General features: G+C 48.0%; 1 protein-coding gene across 8 annotated transcripts; it reads left to right on the top strand.

The window, feature by feature from the left end:
• The first annotated feature begins 127 nt into the window (after positions 1–127).
• LOC119717812 (G-protein coupled receptor 83) lies at positions 128–16,346 on the top strand. 8 transcript variants are annotated; one of them, XM_038184046.2, is made up of 8 exons: positions 128–324; positions 1,549–1,728; positions 3,148–3,289; positions 4,050–4,166; positions 4,788–4,913; positions 6,011–6,144; positions 9,910–10,518; positions 15,884–16,346. In XM_038184046.2, the coding sequence occupies exons 3-7, from the start codon at positions 3,176–3,178 to the stop codon at positions 10,502–10,504; spliced, it is 1,086 nt and encodes a 361-aa protein (XP_038039974.1). In that variant the 5' UTR covers positions 128–324; positions 1,549–1,728; positions 3,148–3,175; the 3' UTR covers positions 10,505–10,518; positions 15,884–16,346. The 8 variants fall into 8 exon arrangements, with proteins under 8 accessions (XP_038039974.1, XP_038039977.1, XP_038039976.1 ...); XM_038184049.2 differs by lacking the exon at positions 1,549–1,728; XM_038184048.2 differs by lacking the exon at positions 1,549–1,728 and having other exon boundaries at positions 129–310.
• Positions 16,347–16,476: the final 130 nt, after the last annotated feature.

Below are 16,476 nucleotides of genomic sequence, written 5' to 3'. Positions count from 1 at the left end.
CCCTGGGCTGCGGCCCGGAGGGGCCGGGAGGGGCCGGGCCGTGGCGGCGGCTGCCCGCGGTGGGGGAGCGCCGCCCCCCGCCTGCTGCCGGGGCGGGGGCTCGGGGCTTCGGCAGCGCCCCCCGCATCAGCGCCGCAGCTCGCAGCCGGCCCCGCTTCACCTCCGGCCCTCCGCGGCTGCTCGGGGGTGGAGCGCAGCCCCCGGGCCGGCCCGCCCCGCGCCCAGCCCGGCAGCAGGACCCTGGGGGTGCCTGCCGAGCCCCGGGGGCTTCCCGAGGAAAGGATGCGATGGGAGGATGGCACGAGGGGATGTAAGTGGCGGCAGGTATCAGCTTTTTTTCCTCCTGTTGTTTGGGTTTTGTTGGGGAACTGTGAATAACTTGTGCTTGCAACGCGCGTGCTCTTCTTTAAAGATTTATCCGGTGCAGAAAGTGAAGCGTTGATTTATGTTGAGAATGCAAGTAATTTGTCAGACTGTGGTCGGAAAGATGTACTTAAATTCTTTGGAATGAAAGCATCAGGAAGAAATTACTGCTAAAGCAGGGAGGTGTATTCAGCCAGCCTCTTGCAACCAGATCGTAGAAGAGCCGGGAAAAGTTGAACCAAGGTGTGACCTTCCTCTCTGGTCATTCAGACTATATTAAATTATATAATTGTATAATTTTTCAGTTGAAAGCTGAACTCTCGTATTGCATGCAGCCATAGTGTTCCAGCTCATCAGGGTAATCTGCATTTAAACACTGTCTCAGGAAGACAGCGTGGCCATCTCTGCTGCACCTGTGGTCTAAAGCAACAGCCAGTGCTGACAGCTTCAACAAGCACCTCAGATAACATTTTAGTGGGTACAGAAAGATCTGAAGAGAAATTCCACGTCAGAAAATCAAGTTGTAGCTCCGTCATCTTTCTAAGCTCTTCCATTCCCCTTGTCCATTTGTTCCTAGAGCCTTCCTTGGAAGAAATAAGGTTCAGCCATGGAGTGGGCCAGGTCAGAAGGCTGATCCATCTGGGAAAGCTGATTATTTAATTTTCAGCTGGAACAGCTTCTTGATTTGATTGTACAGGTACCTAGACATAGGCACAAAAGAAAAGCAGTAACCAAGTCCTCCTTCATTACCCACATTTAAGGCTGTGGCACCCTGATCACTGTGAACTATCTAGAGTGCAGGTCCTGCAGGTAGTCCATGAGAAACAGGCTTCTCAGTCACATGGGCACTTCAGAAAACCTGTCTGCACGTTTTTTAAATTAAATAATCAGTCCTGAGACGTTTCTTGATCTGTTTTGACCCATGCATTGTAGTAGTTTCTCGAAACTCAGATTCCATTACAAGCCTCTCTCTCAGGGTAGCAAAGACAATTGTACACATGAGATGCAGGGAAGGCAGTGGGTGTTTTCGTCTGTCATACCACAGCATCATCTCTCAGGCTCAGTGATGGCATTTCAGTGCAGCATGAATATCCCAGATGTGCTTGTTCAAAGATGAAAGTGGTTCTGCTAGAGCTGACTAAAACTGACTGTCTTTGTTACACGTACACTGCGCTACCTTTACAGATCACTGTGGCTTCCTTTCATTGAAGAGTGAAGAATGATCGCCTTGGTGTATACCACAGCAGACATTAAAGAGGCGTGGAGAACCGCGTGCACCTTTCCCAGACATGATAAACCTCACAGGTCTTTTAACGCCCCAAGTGGAGCAGAGAGACTGTCTGCTCTCCCCTTGCAGAAGTCCAGGTGAATGTAATTCTGGATGCTCTCATTTCTGGTGTGAGCATCAAGTCCTTTCTGGGTTGTGCCAAGCTCCTGGTCTCGGAGATGTGTCGCTGCAATGAGTGCCCTGTGCCAGCCGTTTTCTTCAAACAGGATGAACGACCCCTTTCCTCAGTTGCAGCTCTCATTTCAGTTTCATAGCAGCACCCCAGCACCATGTCTTGTGAGAAAGTCAGATTAGGACCTGCTCTAGGGCTGGGCAGATACTGAAACAGGGAATAATGAGGTCAGGTATAGAGACCGGGATTTTCTGCCTGTTGCACTAGAGCTGCTTTGCTCTAGCAGAGTCCATGAGCATTTGTCATGCTTCCTGTCCTTTCAGGGTTATTTCATGCATAAATTTGCCCAGGAAACTACCACTGCCTGTACTCAAAATTTCTTCTTCTCTTTGTCTCCTGCATAATTGCACCTTCCTCCCTCCCCAAGTTGTTTCACATCCACTGCTTTTGAGGGCCATCCTCTCGTAGGTCCTCTGTATTCCCAACACTCACCAATGTAAGCAGACAAGCAAAGGAGATGTTATTATGGGAATGTATGGGTACGAACACACATATGCTGCTTACTTCTGTAAGAAATCCGTTGATCCCTGATTCTTGCTCAGTGATATTTGCAGCTGAGGTCCAGAGGCAGGAGCAGGTGGTGTGTTAGAGCCTGGGATCTGCTGAAAGCCTGCTTCAGGTCCACCACCTGCTATGCAGTGAGGTCACTGCCCTCAGCAGCCTGACAGTTTGCTGTGTGAGGAGGTATTTCAGGGAGCTTTTAGAGATCTGAAAGCACTGATTATTAATCCTGCACTCCATATGAGGTCCATTGATTTGTGCACACAGTCATGGAGCTTGACGGGAATTGCATGTACAAAACAAACCGTCTCTCCTCTCTGAGAACCTGGAAGAGTTTCTAAACAACTTTCTCCTCCTGTATGCAGCATATCCAGAAATACTGGTGTGCGTGGTTCATAAGTTCCACCCAACACCAACAGATCAATGCAATCTAAAATAATCAGAAATATGTAAAAACAATAAAAGGAGGCCTAAAGGTGAGTAAGCAGAGATTTTTTTGTCTAGTGAATTGTTCTGGTGCATGTAGCATTATGTACTGGTTTGTATATGGTATAAGTGTGTAGTCTGGAACTTGCATGCCACTTTTATTGCTAAGTCTCACCTTTTGCAGGAGAGACTATTTTCTCACTGAAAATGAAATGCCTGTAAGCAGAATTCGGCTGTTGTTTAGAAGAGAAAATATGAAATAGACCAAAGTTGACTTCTGATGTGATTTCCACATTCTGAACCACTTTGGGATAATTGCTGGGGTTAGATGCAGACAAAAGCTTCTTGTGCTTTTAAAAGTGGTATCCCAAATGGCTCTGTCTTTATGTTTCAACAGGGAAGAACCAGGTGTTTTGAAGTAGAGGATGAAAGCACCAACTGAGCAGCCTTCTCTGAAAGTTGGAGGAAAAGTGGGCTCAGCTGAGAACAAATTAGAACAAGCTGACATGGAATTAAAGCAATTTCAAGCTCCATCTGAGGTTTTCCTACATTTACTTCATGTAATAACTAATTATTCTTTCCAGCCAACCTGTGGAGCTATTACTGTTCTTGATATATGAAGGGGTTGAGGGTGTGCAGTGCCAAACCAGCCCCTTTCCAGTGTGCCTGTTGAAAATGCTCCCCAGTGCTGCCTCTGCCCCTGAGGAACCCATCACACCTTAGAGGCTCCCTTTGGCTTTGCACTTAAAGATATTGTTCATAATGCCAACTGCATCTTCATCAGCTTCCTAGAGAACCGAGCAGTTGAAGCAGACGGATCACTTGCTATGCCAGCTAGAGCTGTGGTCCCAGCTGCCCTGAGTGATCAGAGCCTGGCTAACCCGCCATGCTTCACTCCCTGCTGTGGTCGTACAGGCCACAGATGAGAGGTTTTCTTGAGGAGTTTGACCATTACTCTTCCTCGGTCAAACTCATGTCAGTATACCAAGCAACTAACAGGACCACCTTCAATTGGACAGACAGCCGCATTGTGGAGTGGGAGAAATTTGCGGAGCTGGCTAAATATGAGCCAGAGTCCCAGAAGCCAACAGTGAAGGCTCTCCTCATCGTGGCCTACTCGGTGATTATCATCATGTCGCTCTTTGGGAACATGCTGGTGTGCCACGTGGTGCTGAAGAACAAGAGGATGCACTCAGCCACCAGCCTTTTCATTGTCAACCTCGCGGTCTCTGACATTATGATCACGCTGCTCAACACGCCTTTTACCTTGGTAAGTGGCATGCTGTGCTGTCCTTTCAGCCAGGAGGGACATCTCGTGGAAAGGCTCTGCCTGGTGGTCGAAGGCTCTCTGCGCGTGCTGTTCTAGGACTGAGGCATGAACCCAACAGAAATAAGTCTGATAGACAACTCTGCCAGGCAAGTAAAACTCTGGTCAGGAAACTGTGTGCTTCCCTTGCTCTTCTAGACTCTATTTCCTAAAAGACTCCGAAGTCTCTCCAGGTATGCTGCTGAACTGACAAATCAGAAGAGCTTGGGGAATGGAGAATAGGTGTCTGGATATGTACGTGATACTAACATACATGCTGGGAGATTACAAGGTCAAACTTAAGACTTAGTGGGTCAAAACAACTTGAATGCTGGTTGTACTTAGGTAACTGGAAGAAAGAAGGCAAGTTCTTCAGATCTACCAGATGGGTTAAGTCTTCAGTGAAAGTTCTCCAGACCTGCAGGGAGTGGTTGTGTGAGCAAACCATGGTCCGCTTTTTCCAAATAAAATTGTCAGTATAATCAAAAAGTTATTACCATTACAAATGATGTTTATGTGATTAAGCCAGGAGGGCTGCAACAGGACCACTCATTTCAACTATGTTTTTTAACCTTATAAACTCTTCTGTAAAGTGTTTTGAAATCCAACATAGCTAGCTGGGTTTCAGGTGAGGCTGCCCAGACAGCCAACCAAAAAGCATGAGCTGGCTCGGGTGCTGTCCAGGGGCTTTCCCTACGGATTTCCTTACTGATGGCTTGTTTTCCCCTCAGGTTCGGTTTGTGAACAGCACGTGGATCTTTGGGAAGGCCATGTGCCACATCAGCCGCTTCGTGCAGTATTGCTCGCTCCACGTTTCCACGCTGACTCTAACAGCCATCGCCCTGGACAGGCACCAGGTGAGGCACTGCTTGTCTGCACTTCCCTTGCAAGGCTCCTCCCAAGCCCCTGCCAGCCTTGGCTGAGCCGGTGGTTCAGGCTTTATTTTAAACGGGAGCCTTGAAAGACAGCAGAGCTGCTGCTGAATGAAACACATTTGTTCAGCTATACAGGGAATTTTTTCAAATATTTTCAGCTTTCTATCCCTAAAGCCGTAAAACACTGGTCTGTGTCATTCTGAGCTTAAATTCTGACCTCATCACCTGTTTGTTCTTTTGTTCTTCTTTTTCCACTGGGCATTTGCTGCATCATCCAGATGCAGGGCAGATTGAGTTGGTAGCAATTCTCGTCTCACTGTAGCAGTGAGTAAAAAGCAATCCTGATGTTAAAGTTCTAAAGCAGAGGATTAAAGTGTAACTGTGGGACTGATGCTGGACCATAAAGGGGAGTGGCAGAGTGAGAAACTTCTGTTGGCAACACTGGGAGGACACGGAGCTGTGAGAAGACTACCTGCCATCTGCCTACAGCCAAGCTGCATCAGTTGCTTACTTACTGTAATAAATACTCGATGTACTGCAAGTAGACAAAAGAGGAGGTAGACCAGGGCAGTGCTTATTTCTAGCAGTCACTCTCCTTTCCTGTATACACCTATCAGCCAAAATGATGTTCTTCAGACTTTGAGCTTTTATAAGCTTGTTATCTTTTAATCTAACTCAGGAAATTTCGTAAAAGGTGAGTTAATCCCTCAAAACATGGGAGAAGGGCTCAGCTTGATAGGTTTAGCTAGTACAGAGGACATTTTGTAATGTAATTTATATAGAATAAATGAATGTACTCATTATTGAAGAGACTTGTGTAGATTTTTTTTAAAGTAACCTACAATTTAAAGAAAATTAGTCTCACAGAAGAAAATAGAGAAAAAGTTTATTTGAAAGCACTTCTGAAAAGTTGAAGGGTTGCCATTTTCTAGGTCACTCTAATAAGCAGGACATTTTCCTAATCATGGATGTTATTTTCTTAATAGCATTAGATCATGTGAAAAATACCTCTGCTGTGTGTACTGGTGGAGGCTTTGCTTTCCCATGAGATAAGAGTCACTGTGAAGTCTTTATTACAGGTCATTCTGAACCCACTAAAGCAAAGGATGTCACTAACAAAAGGAGCGCTGAGCATTTCTGTTATCTGGCTGATGGCAACCTGTTTCTCCCTGCCACATGCCATCTATCAAAAGCTTTTCCAGTATAACTACAGGTGAGTTCCTCCCTGGCACATCTGACCCCTTCCAAGCAAGAAGTCTTGCAGCCTTCAGCTGCAGTGGTGGTGGCTCTTAGCAGGCAGAGCTCCTGGAGGGGCTCCCAGGTTTGGGGGGGCAGGCAAGAAGTTGGTGGAATCAGTGGGAATTTGTGTCTGAATAAAATCTAATTTCCTATGGCAGAGGTGGCTGCTGTGAAGAGCCTCGTGGCTCACTTCAGTGCACATATGCGCTCAGGACCTCAGTTTGTCTTCATCTCCCCAAAATCAGGACGAGTGGGTCAGTCTCACCTGTGCAGCCTCGTGCTGGTGGTAGGCTGTAAGGCGCAGGTGGGCAGGTGGTGCCCACCTGCTCGGGGCCTTCTTGAGTTTCATTGCACCTTCAGGGTGGGCTTTGTCCCCAGTTTCTCCCAAGGGCCTTTCCTCTTCCCTCCTCACACTCACTCAGCTATTTAGTCCCAAGAAGACCACGTCTGTCCAACTTGCCCAGTACCCAGACAAGGAGGAAGTGGAGAGCAGGTGCAGCAGTTTGAAAAAGAAAGAAAATAAAACTTAACATGTAAACACCTGGTACTTGCTTTAGCAAGACTGTACAGAAAACCACCTGAAAAACTGTTTCTAGTATGCTTCTTTGTCTTCCCTAGCAATGAAGAGGGCTCTTTGCTTGGCAGAACACAACAAAAACTATTAAAAGAAGGTAAAGTGGAATTTCACACCCACGTGAAGACTTCTGAAGTATCAGAAGAAAGTGAAGGTTCTGCTCTGGAGAAAAAAAATAAAAATAAAAAATATGCTTATCTTCTCATCTACCTGTTAGTCTAGTGAGGGCTTTCATTGTTAGGAAGTCACCCTTTCTACTAGGGAGAAACAAAGAATCAGAAGTCTTGTTTGGGTTTGCCCTTGCCATCTGTTTTTCCTCCACATTGTCCGATCTACTGCGGTCCTCTTGTCCTCACAAGCCTCAAGAGCGGCACGTGGCAGGAATGCCGACAGACCCATGCGAAGCTTTGCCCTGGGTGCACAACATAGGTCAGGAGAACCCACAACCCACAGCACGCCTGTGGTGTCACTGCAACCTCCTGGCCACAGAGTAGGCCATAATGCCACGTGGTGTGTGGTTTTCGTGGTGCCGCTTCGTATTGCTGCTGCCTGCGTTTTGCAGGAATGCCGGGCTCCAGGCCAAGGGACTGGAATTTTCAGCCTGAGAGCTGAGTACCAGGGAGCAGAGTAAGAAGACAGCAAGAGAAAGATTTTTGTTGTAGATATCGAGCTTCTGTATAAAGGACAAACGTCTTTCTCCCTACAGCATGGCCACTTCTCTCCTATCAGTGTGACAGGGAGAGCATTCAACTATTCGCACAGGCTTTTTATAGCTGTTTGCGTACAGGAGGATACACAAAATAGGAGAGTGATCAGGGCTTTCACAGCTCTTCCTTGCTTGTGCTTATAATTTATTTGCTGAGAGATGCCTTACGGGGGATATAAGATCTTCAACCGCTTAGACTTTGTAAACAAAGTGCCGGGTTACTCCAGTGCTTGCATTGCTTCGCAGCTGCGCTCAGGCTATTACTGAACGAATTGCTTATGAATGAACAAATGCCGCTATCTCTTTCACTGCACCTGTCTCTGCTCATCCTTTAGTGTGCCCAAAGGAAACCTAGCCTCGAGCTGGCATGAGGCAGCTCGGCGATATAAGGACTTCCAGGACACGTTATTCTCATCGCTGTTTTCCATTGAATAAAAATCCCAGTTGTAATATCGCCCATAATAGGTCCTGTGGGGCAGGAGCCCCTGAGACATCCGAGCGGGGAGCTGTTCCTCCCATGGGAACAGGGATGGGCTCCAGCAGCGCTGGATCCCGCTGGCTGCGGCGTGCGGTGGCGCGGCCAAATCCGTGGTGACCCCGGGCTCCACCAACACCCAGCGGTCTCTCTGGCCTCGCTCTCTGCCAGCCGCCGTCCCTGAGCAGGCAGGAGCTGCTTCTCACGCCTGCACCATCCGCAGGCCAGCTGGCAGCCCCAGGGCACGGCCTGGCCTCCCCGTGCCCCCCAGGAGGAAGCGCGGCTGCTCTCCTCTCCCATGAGCATCCTCGGAGCCCGCTGTGGCTCCGCTCTGAGCTCTGCTCCCTGCCCTTCGTGCTACCTCTTCACAGGCGCAGCTCCACTCACTGAAGTCCTTTTCCAAGCCATCTTCTATTTGTGGCACAAAAGCCAACTCCGAGGGTTGAAAACAGGATATTAAAGATATTAATCAATACTGCAGCAAATAATGTGGCTTGATGGAGGCTAACAAGTGAACAGAGGACAAGGTTTGAAGAGAAAAGGGCAAAATGGAGTAAAAGAAAAAAAGCAGGGGAAAAAAAAGGAAAGAAAAGGAGAGAACATCCACAGGAAATAAATTTCTGAGTGCCCCTTCCTCTTAAGGTGTTATTGTTTCCAGGCATCTGCTGTGCCATGTGGAGGAACACTTGGTTCTCTGCAGGGGCTGTTGAGGTGCGTGTGCTGAGAGCAGCAAAGCAGCGAGAGAAATGCTAACAGAGCATGTCTGTTGTGCTGAATTTGGCAGGTTAGTTAATTTCTGTTGAATTAAGCTATCAGATATAGTTAAACTATTTTTTTAAAATTTATTTATTTTTCAGCTATTGTTTTTATTTATTTATTTATTTTTGTTAGTTTGCCACCAGAAGTTAAACTGGTGTTCAAGTTAAACCAGCGTTAAGCAATCCGTTTTTCCAATAGCTGTGCCTGTTTTAGGAGGCAGTGGTAAGGTCGCTGGAGGAAACATGATGGGCAGGACACGAAGCCGTGCTGTCGGGGGTGCAGGTGGCTCTGCAGGGGGCACCTGAGCGCTCCCTGGTGCAGCTCTCGGCCTCCAGCCCCTGCAGGGGAGCCCCGGACAGGAGGGCGGCTCAGTGGGGTAGTGGGGCCCTCAGGGTGCCCTGGACCTGGCTGCAGGTCCAGCGTGGCAATGACAAGTGGGAGCTAGGGCAAGCAGGCTGCAGCGATGACCCAAGCATGTCCTGAAACTCTGCTGCGTCCCGGTAGTATCGGGTCAGTTGTGCGTGGCCAGACAACTGCTTGAACAGGCCATCCACAGTAGGAGTAATGCATCCTGGGCTGGATTTCTGGGTGGACACATTTAGGGAGACCTGGGCATCATGTGTGCTTCACCTGGGTCTGTAGGAATCACGTACAAGCTGGGAGAAGAGCAGGGAGTTCAGTGGTGCTCGCCCACTATCCCCTCTCCTCCTGCATTGGGATTTTCAGGAAGAGAAAGGTGACACTGCTGTGTCTGTGCCCAGGCATGCGCAGATCTGATCAGTTCAGTGCTTCTTCCACAGGAGCCCATTTTGTAAAAAGGGGCCTTCAGGAGCAGCTTCTTGCCATGGTAAGGGGACTCATCCAATTAAAATCCACTGCAGCTTCAAAGAAGAAACTCCACATTGTCATTATAAAACTTTCTTGTATCAGACAACACAACAATTGAGGAAGAAAGGTGATACAAATACACAGTAGCCAGTCAGCGTCAGTGAGAAAGATGTGGAGAACATCATGAGAGAAGGCTTTCTGGGAAACTGAAAATAAGCAATTTTGAATTAGCTTTGTTTGGTTGCGATTAGCAATATCTGGCCCTCCTCTGTCAGCATTACAAGCCAGAGGAAGTGGTTGTGGGTGGTGTGAAAGCCCCTCTATGGTTTGCCAAATTAGCAGCATCCATTTACGAAGCAATGTCCACACGCTATATACGTATTTCTTTGTTTTCAAGGGAAGCCACTGTCCGGAGCTTGTGCGTCCCTGATTTTCCTGAGCCTGCAGAACTGGTCTGGAAGTATCTGGACCTGTCTACCTTTCTCCTCCTCTACCTCCTGCCCCTGCTCATCATCACCGTCACCTACACACGCCTGGCTAAGAAGCTGTGGCTCCGCAATGCCATCGGAGACATCACCACGCAGCAGTATATCACCCACCACAAGAACAAGAAGAAGAGCATCAAGATGCTGATGCTGGTGGTGGTGGTCTTTGCCGTCTGCTGGTTCCCTCTCAACTGCTACGTGGTGCTCATCTCCAGCCTAGGCATCAAGACGAAGAACTCCCTCTATTTTGCTCTGCACTGGTTTGCCATGAGCAGCACCTGCTACAATCCTTTCATCTACTGCTGGCTGAACGAGAGCTTCCGCTCGGAGCTCAAGTCCCTGCTCTGCATGTGCCAGAAGGTGCCCCAGCCTCGGGACAACGTGCTGCCGCCTGTGATCACGTCCTGCCGAGAGGCATGGATGGAGCAGGCCAGGTGCAGGAAGGGACCTTCCTCCCAGACCATTTGCTCCACTGTCAACGTCCAGACAGCCAACACCGATCTGTGAGCCAAAGGGCAGAGGTGAGTTGGTTGGTGGACATCAAAGGGCATCTCCCTGCTTCTTCTCAGGAATCCGTGTTGCTGCTCTGGTTGATTATCACTGCTTTTCACATATTATTTACTGGTATCACAGTAGTACCCACACTGGAAACACAGCCTTTCAAACACCCTCCCTCTAAGCCCCCAGTTGAAACTGGTCCAAGGAGCAGGCAAGCATGCAGGGGACATGGGAGAACATGGATGGGGTGGTTGCTTTGCCGGGGACTCCCATCACTGTAACAGCACAGGCTGTGGGACCCCTAGATTTACAGAGGAACAAGTGGATGGAGCGACGTGCTGTGCCCAGCACACAGAGCTCCGAGCACCCAGACCTCCACCCTCAGCGGCACCCGGGGAGCAGAGTCAGTAAACAGGAAGGGATCGTCCCCACACTGCAGCTTAGACCGGAGCTGTGCTTCATAACTAGACACAATTTCATATAGTCCAGTGAGAATTCTTTCTAATTTCTATTATAAACCCATTAATTCATCAAATAAACCTACACAGGAACTAAAGGCCACAAAATATTGCATCAGGGCTGTAGCATTCACTAACTGAAGAATTAAATTATTCTACATAATTGCTAATTGTAAGAGAAATTCATTTAGACAGCTGAATTGACTCAGAGTAAGAGGGAAAGTTTTGTTTACAATCCTGGGAAGAATACAGTTTAATTTAGATGTGCTTGGGAGGTAGATGAAGAAAAGAAGACGGAACAAAGGAAAGGAAAGAGAGAGGAAGAAAAAAAAAAAAAAAGAAAAAGACAAGAGACAAAGAGGCGGGCAGAAACCAGATTTGTTATGTGATTTGAAAGCAGTGTTGGGCATTGGGAACAGGATCTGCTTCTGACCTAGCCAGAGCTATCCCCTCCCTATCATGTCACCCCTGTAATAAATTGCACCAAGACTGGAGATCAAGAGAGGCTGAAACAGTCCCACAAAATGCACTGCTCTAAAGTTGAGAACCCTTAAAGCAAGCCTCAAAATGTGTTCATTGTGCTCTCCACAAGTTGTGCTCAGTATGTCTTTTCATAGTCCCCTTTATGTGTGCACACTAAACACATGGTTTCGAAGAGATCCATCTTTCTACAATTTCAATTGTACGCTTTACTTACAGGCTTCTATGAAATAACCATAGCAACAATATTAACATGATATATTCCATGAGAAACATGGCTCTCACTGTAATTCTGTATTTTCTTGTGATGTTTGTCCAAGAGTGCTGGCACAGACTGGCTGCCTATTTCCCTAGAAAGAGCCACACTTCTGGGGAGCAGCGAGCCAGCCCTGGGGTCATACCTCCTGGCATCCCCTTGGTACAAGAAATGGTCTGGGAGCACCTGTCACTTCTGTTGGTTATGGGAGTATTGGAAGCCTCTCAGAAATCTCTTAAGCTCGTCTCAAGTCCAGATTTATTAGTGTTTTTTTTTTTTTTTTCCACTTTTTTTTTTTTTTTTTTTTTTTTGCTTTCTATCTTTAAATGGCTTCATGATCTTTTTCTGGAGGAATCAAAGACCTCAGTCCAAAGCAGGTCCCTGTTCATGCCTTGGTTTCCTGCCAGTCCCCTGCCATGCATTTAGCTGTCTCTTGCTATGAAAAGTAACTCAGCTTTTTTCCTTAGATCTGTAAACTGTAGCATGTCTTTATTGCTGAGATTTTTCTCCCCTAAATGGGCATGATGTAAGAGCTGTCTGTATTGCATCTTTGTAATGACTTTGCTATCTGGACTGACAATTATCAATGCCTGAATGAGATTCAAAACCTCACACGCTTTACTCATTACCTAGGGGCTCTTATATCACTTGAGGACGGATGCACTGGCTAATCAGCTTGCAAGGAAAGGTTAGGATGCATGACTTGGAAAAAGAAAAAAAAAAAAAAAAAGGAGGAAAGCTGAGCTATGTTGTTTGACGTGGGAAGGTACAGTGACTGAGGGGCAAGAGGGTGCACCTCTGCTGATATGCAGGGACAAGGCTTGCTCCTACCATTAGAAGGCTTACCTGGCCAATGTCTGGAAGAAAATACTTAAGAAATCTGCTTTTGCTAAAATGTGTCAGGGTCGAGCCTACTTAACAGGTAAATAGATGCTGAAGTGCTCAACACTTTGTCTTCAGACACACGCTCACCCGTGGGAATGGCTTCCTGAACGGTGCTGCATGTCCTGCACCATGGCTGTGGCCAGCCTTTCACACCAGGTGCTCCCGTCCCCCCCCGCCCCAGCAGGCTGCCGGGGGCTGGCTGTGGCTGGGTGGGCAAGGCAGGTGTGCCTTGTGCCATCAGTTCCCCACGGCCCTTCTGGCCCTGAACACCCTCAGCGCTGGGGTGGTGGGGTGGGCAGAGCAGTCCCAGGCAGCCTGACCGCCGCGCAAGCCCTTGTCCTGTCCCTGGCCAGGCTGAACCGGCCTCTGCCGCTCTGGCTGTGGCCCTTGGCAGCTCGCAGGTGACTCAGATTTATCACTGCGGGAGGCAAGATCCCGAGGGCGAGCCTGGAGGACACAGTCCCAAGACGGCGACTTACAGGAGCCTGCTCTGCAGGAACTACCCGAGCACACGCAAATCAGTATGCAAAGATTCAACAGGGAAATGTCTGAGTGATTAACAACCCAGATTTACTCATGTTAGCTCATGCCAAATGTATCCAACTGCCTTCAGCAGAGTTGCTGATGAAGGCGATAACAGAGAACACAGTGCAGAGGATACCTGAATTCCAGAGACAAATCCCCTTATATAGCCCCACCACATAATGAACAAAGAAACCACAAAATGCCAACTAGATGAGGAAAAGCAAAGCAGAAAAAAATGCACAATGAGTCAGAAAATTAGCTCAGGAAGGAGAAGCAGAATAGAATTATTAGCAGTTAGCTCTTCAAGTTGAAAACAGTACAGAAAGTCTGTTCAAAGGAATAAATGGAAATGTTCTGTCCGATCCAGATCAAGCCCTGAGAAGTGGGAATGCAGCTGGGCCAGCACCAGAGACCATCCTCTTGCACTGCTGTAAAAATTAGCAGATTTGTTCATGCTGATACCCAGAGGGAGAAGAGGGAGAAAAACCCCCAAACGTCACACAGGAAGTTTGGATGCAAAGTGCACACCTAGAATTAGCAGCTGGAAATTAACGAACAGACAGCCGCTGCCGTGGCCAGCAGAGAAGAGTTTCTCCCGCAAGTCAGGGAAGATTGCTCTACCCTCTCACCAACCGAAAAGCAAACGCCCATTTCCCTCAAGCTATCACCTCCTACATTGTGGTGGGGAGAAAAATTCCTCTGATCTCCCCAGATTTTGGATGAAGCCCAAGCAAGAGTACTGAAGGGATAAGGACAGGGTTCTAATGCCCAGCATAGAGTCAGCTCTCATCTTCAAGATTCAAGGCTTTTCACAAAGCTGTCCTGTCCCACCGCTGCTCAGCAGTAGTCCCTACCCAAATTCCGGGGATGTTCCTACATCCTGAGTTTGATCTCCAAGCACACACGCCTTTCCAATAACAGCCGCTCCACGTCGCTTGTCCTGAGCAGCTTCTGCAGGTACGCCAGCGGCAATTTTGCTGTTGGCCATACCACGTTTTGGGTGTCTGCGCAGGAACAGAACTGCAGTCCCTGGCAGAGCTGTCAGGACAAGCAGCCGTGCAGGAGCAGATCCCCGGATGCTGCCGAAACCCCGGTGCGGGTCTGCCTGAAGCACCGAGCTGCATGAGGAGGGGGTGGCACGGGGTCAGCGTGCCCAGAGGAAGGCATGCAGGAGGCTGTGCCTGATGTGCTGCACTGCAGCAAGCCCTTCCGAAGGGGCTGCTGGATGTCTCCCTCCAGATCAAAGCCAAAGCATTTCTTGCTTCACCTCCTGTCTCCCCTTACTGTATTTACTCCTCTGCCCCCAGTAATAGGGGTTAAAGTAACACCTTTGGTCTATACAAAAAAGTTTTTTTCTCCTGTGAGTCAAGAGTGGCCAATAATGCCTTGTTTGGCAATGCTAAACTGTGTGATGGTCTCCGCAATGAGCCGCCAGTGAAGAGCAGCTGTCACTTATCAGAGGTGACAGGGAAAAATATAATAAATAATCAAAAAATAATCAACGGGCTGAATCCCACAGAACCCAAGTGCTTGGTTTTATAACACAATAGTCTGTCACTTGGAGAGGCCTTTTTTTTTTGTTTCTATGACAGCCCTCATAAAAATCTCCTTGGCAGATAAGAACAGACAAATTGCTTTATAAAATCGGAATGATGGACCATCTAATTTGTCTGCTGGAGACAAAAACAATTGCTTTATGGAGTACCATAAGAGACAATCATAGGGAGTGTCCCGTTTAATGGAATTCTTGCTTATTGACTTGAAATTAATGCTGCTTTAGTGTATATAAGTTTATATCCTCACCAAGTGTCTTGTCTGTCTGACCTACCTGCATGCTTTCCTGGTGCACTTAAGTAGCTAATCCATATCATGTCCTGGCAGGCTGTCGAACCTCGGCAATCTCTTGCAGAAAGGATTTCCACTCTGGCAAGGAGCTCTGCTGGGTACGTGTAGCTGGAAGCTACAGTGATTTTCAAGACATGATGGTTGACAGCTTCATGCCATTCTAGCAGAACTGCACCAGATGCTTCTGCCAGATCCGCAAAGTCTTGTGGCTTCTTCTTCTTTTTTTAATTGGTTGGAAACAGGAGTGCTGAGAGACTAACAGGCTGACTCCCGTCCTTACCCCTGCCCTCAGAGTGGTTCCAAAGAATGTTTTTCAATGTGGTGATAGGCGCTTTATGTACATAAATGTATATAAAGACTTTGTTCAAATCCTCACTTGTAGCCAGCTCTAGTATGGTAATCAGTGTAATTCCAAGGCTGCCAGACTTTGGATGTTGTTAAGGGGATAATTTATGATACATTGCAAAAATGATGGTGGGTAAGCATTTGAGCAGCAGATCTTGTTCCTTTTCTCAAGACAGAAATGATTGCTGGCTGCCACATCTTGTCTTGGGCAATTTCAAACAGGAGTTAAGTGACCAATGACCTAAACCTAGATTCTTTCTCCCTTCATTGCTCTCAAATCCTGTTTGCCTTGGCTCTGAAGGGGAACAGGGGGGAGTGTGTTGGAGAGGCTTGTCCCCAGCTGTCATGGCTTTCCTTCGTGCTTTTGCAGGCACGGCGACACCGAGCTCTGGCAGAGCAGCAGTGCGGCCGGCAGCAGCTGGCAGCTTGTGCTTCTTTCCTTCTTCCAGTCACTGAGGAAGACAAAGAAGACTGAACAAAATAAAGTATACTGCAGATGGAAGAAATGTACAAAGCAAGCAAGAAAGAAGTTTGGTAAAGTTTTTTCTCCTTATGAAACAATTTATTTTCTTATTTTCTTCCCCAAATCTCCAGATAACCATCTAGAATACAGCTGAAGCCTCCCACGGAAGCAGCTCAAGAAAGGATGCTCACAGCTCCTGGGGGTCTCCTGAAAAGAGATTTTCTTCCTTCTCCTGCTGCTGTGACTGTGCGTGGTGTTTTCAGGTTATCTGCGAACTCGAGGCACGTGGCAGGGTGGAGCTGCTGGCACAGCAAACATCCACTGCTCCTCAGCCTGCCTGAAATACATCTTCGTTGTTAGTTCAGGACATGTGTTTGATTAACCAGCTCTGGTCGCTGCCCATTGCAGTGAATGTGTAGTAAAAAGGGAGCGAGGCAGCACCGCACCCCAGCCTGCTTGCTGGCCTCTGCCACCAAACCCTCTCATGAGCAGAGCAGCTCCACTGGGATGGGCATGTTCCCCACCAGATATTCCCCGGTTTTGCTTTTGGGAATGGGGGTGGAGAGGGATTTTGAAATAAACGAGTGCTTGTAACTCCTCGTGGCACAGCTCAGTACATGTTTCGGGGGCAGCCCCTGACAAACCCCGCAGAGAGCAAACACCCCCTGCCATGGGAAGGGCAGCCTGAACCAAGGCAGCGTTTCCCTCCCCTTGATAAGAGCTT

The sequence above is a fragment of the Anas platyrhynchos genome, chromosome 10, assembly GCF_047663525.1.
Source record: "Anas platyrhynchos isolate ZD024472 breed Pekin duck chromosome 10, IASCAAS_PekinDuck_T2T, whole genome shotgun sequence".
Lineage (NCBI taxonomy): Eukaryota > Metazoa > Chordata > Aves > Anseriformes > Anatidae > Anas > Anas platyrhynchos.
The sequence above is the reverse complement of the archived record's forward strand: the minus strand, read 5'-3'. Positions and strand labels throughout refer to the sequence as shown.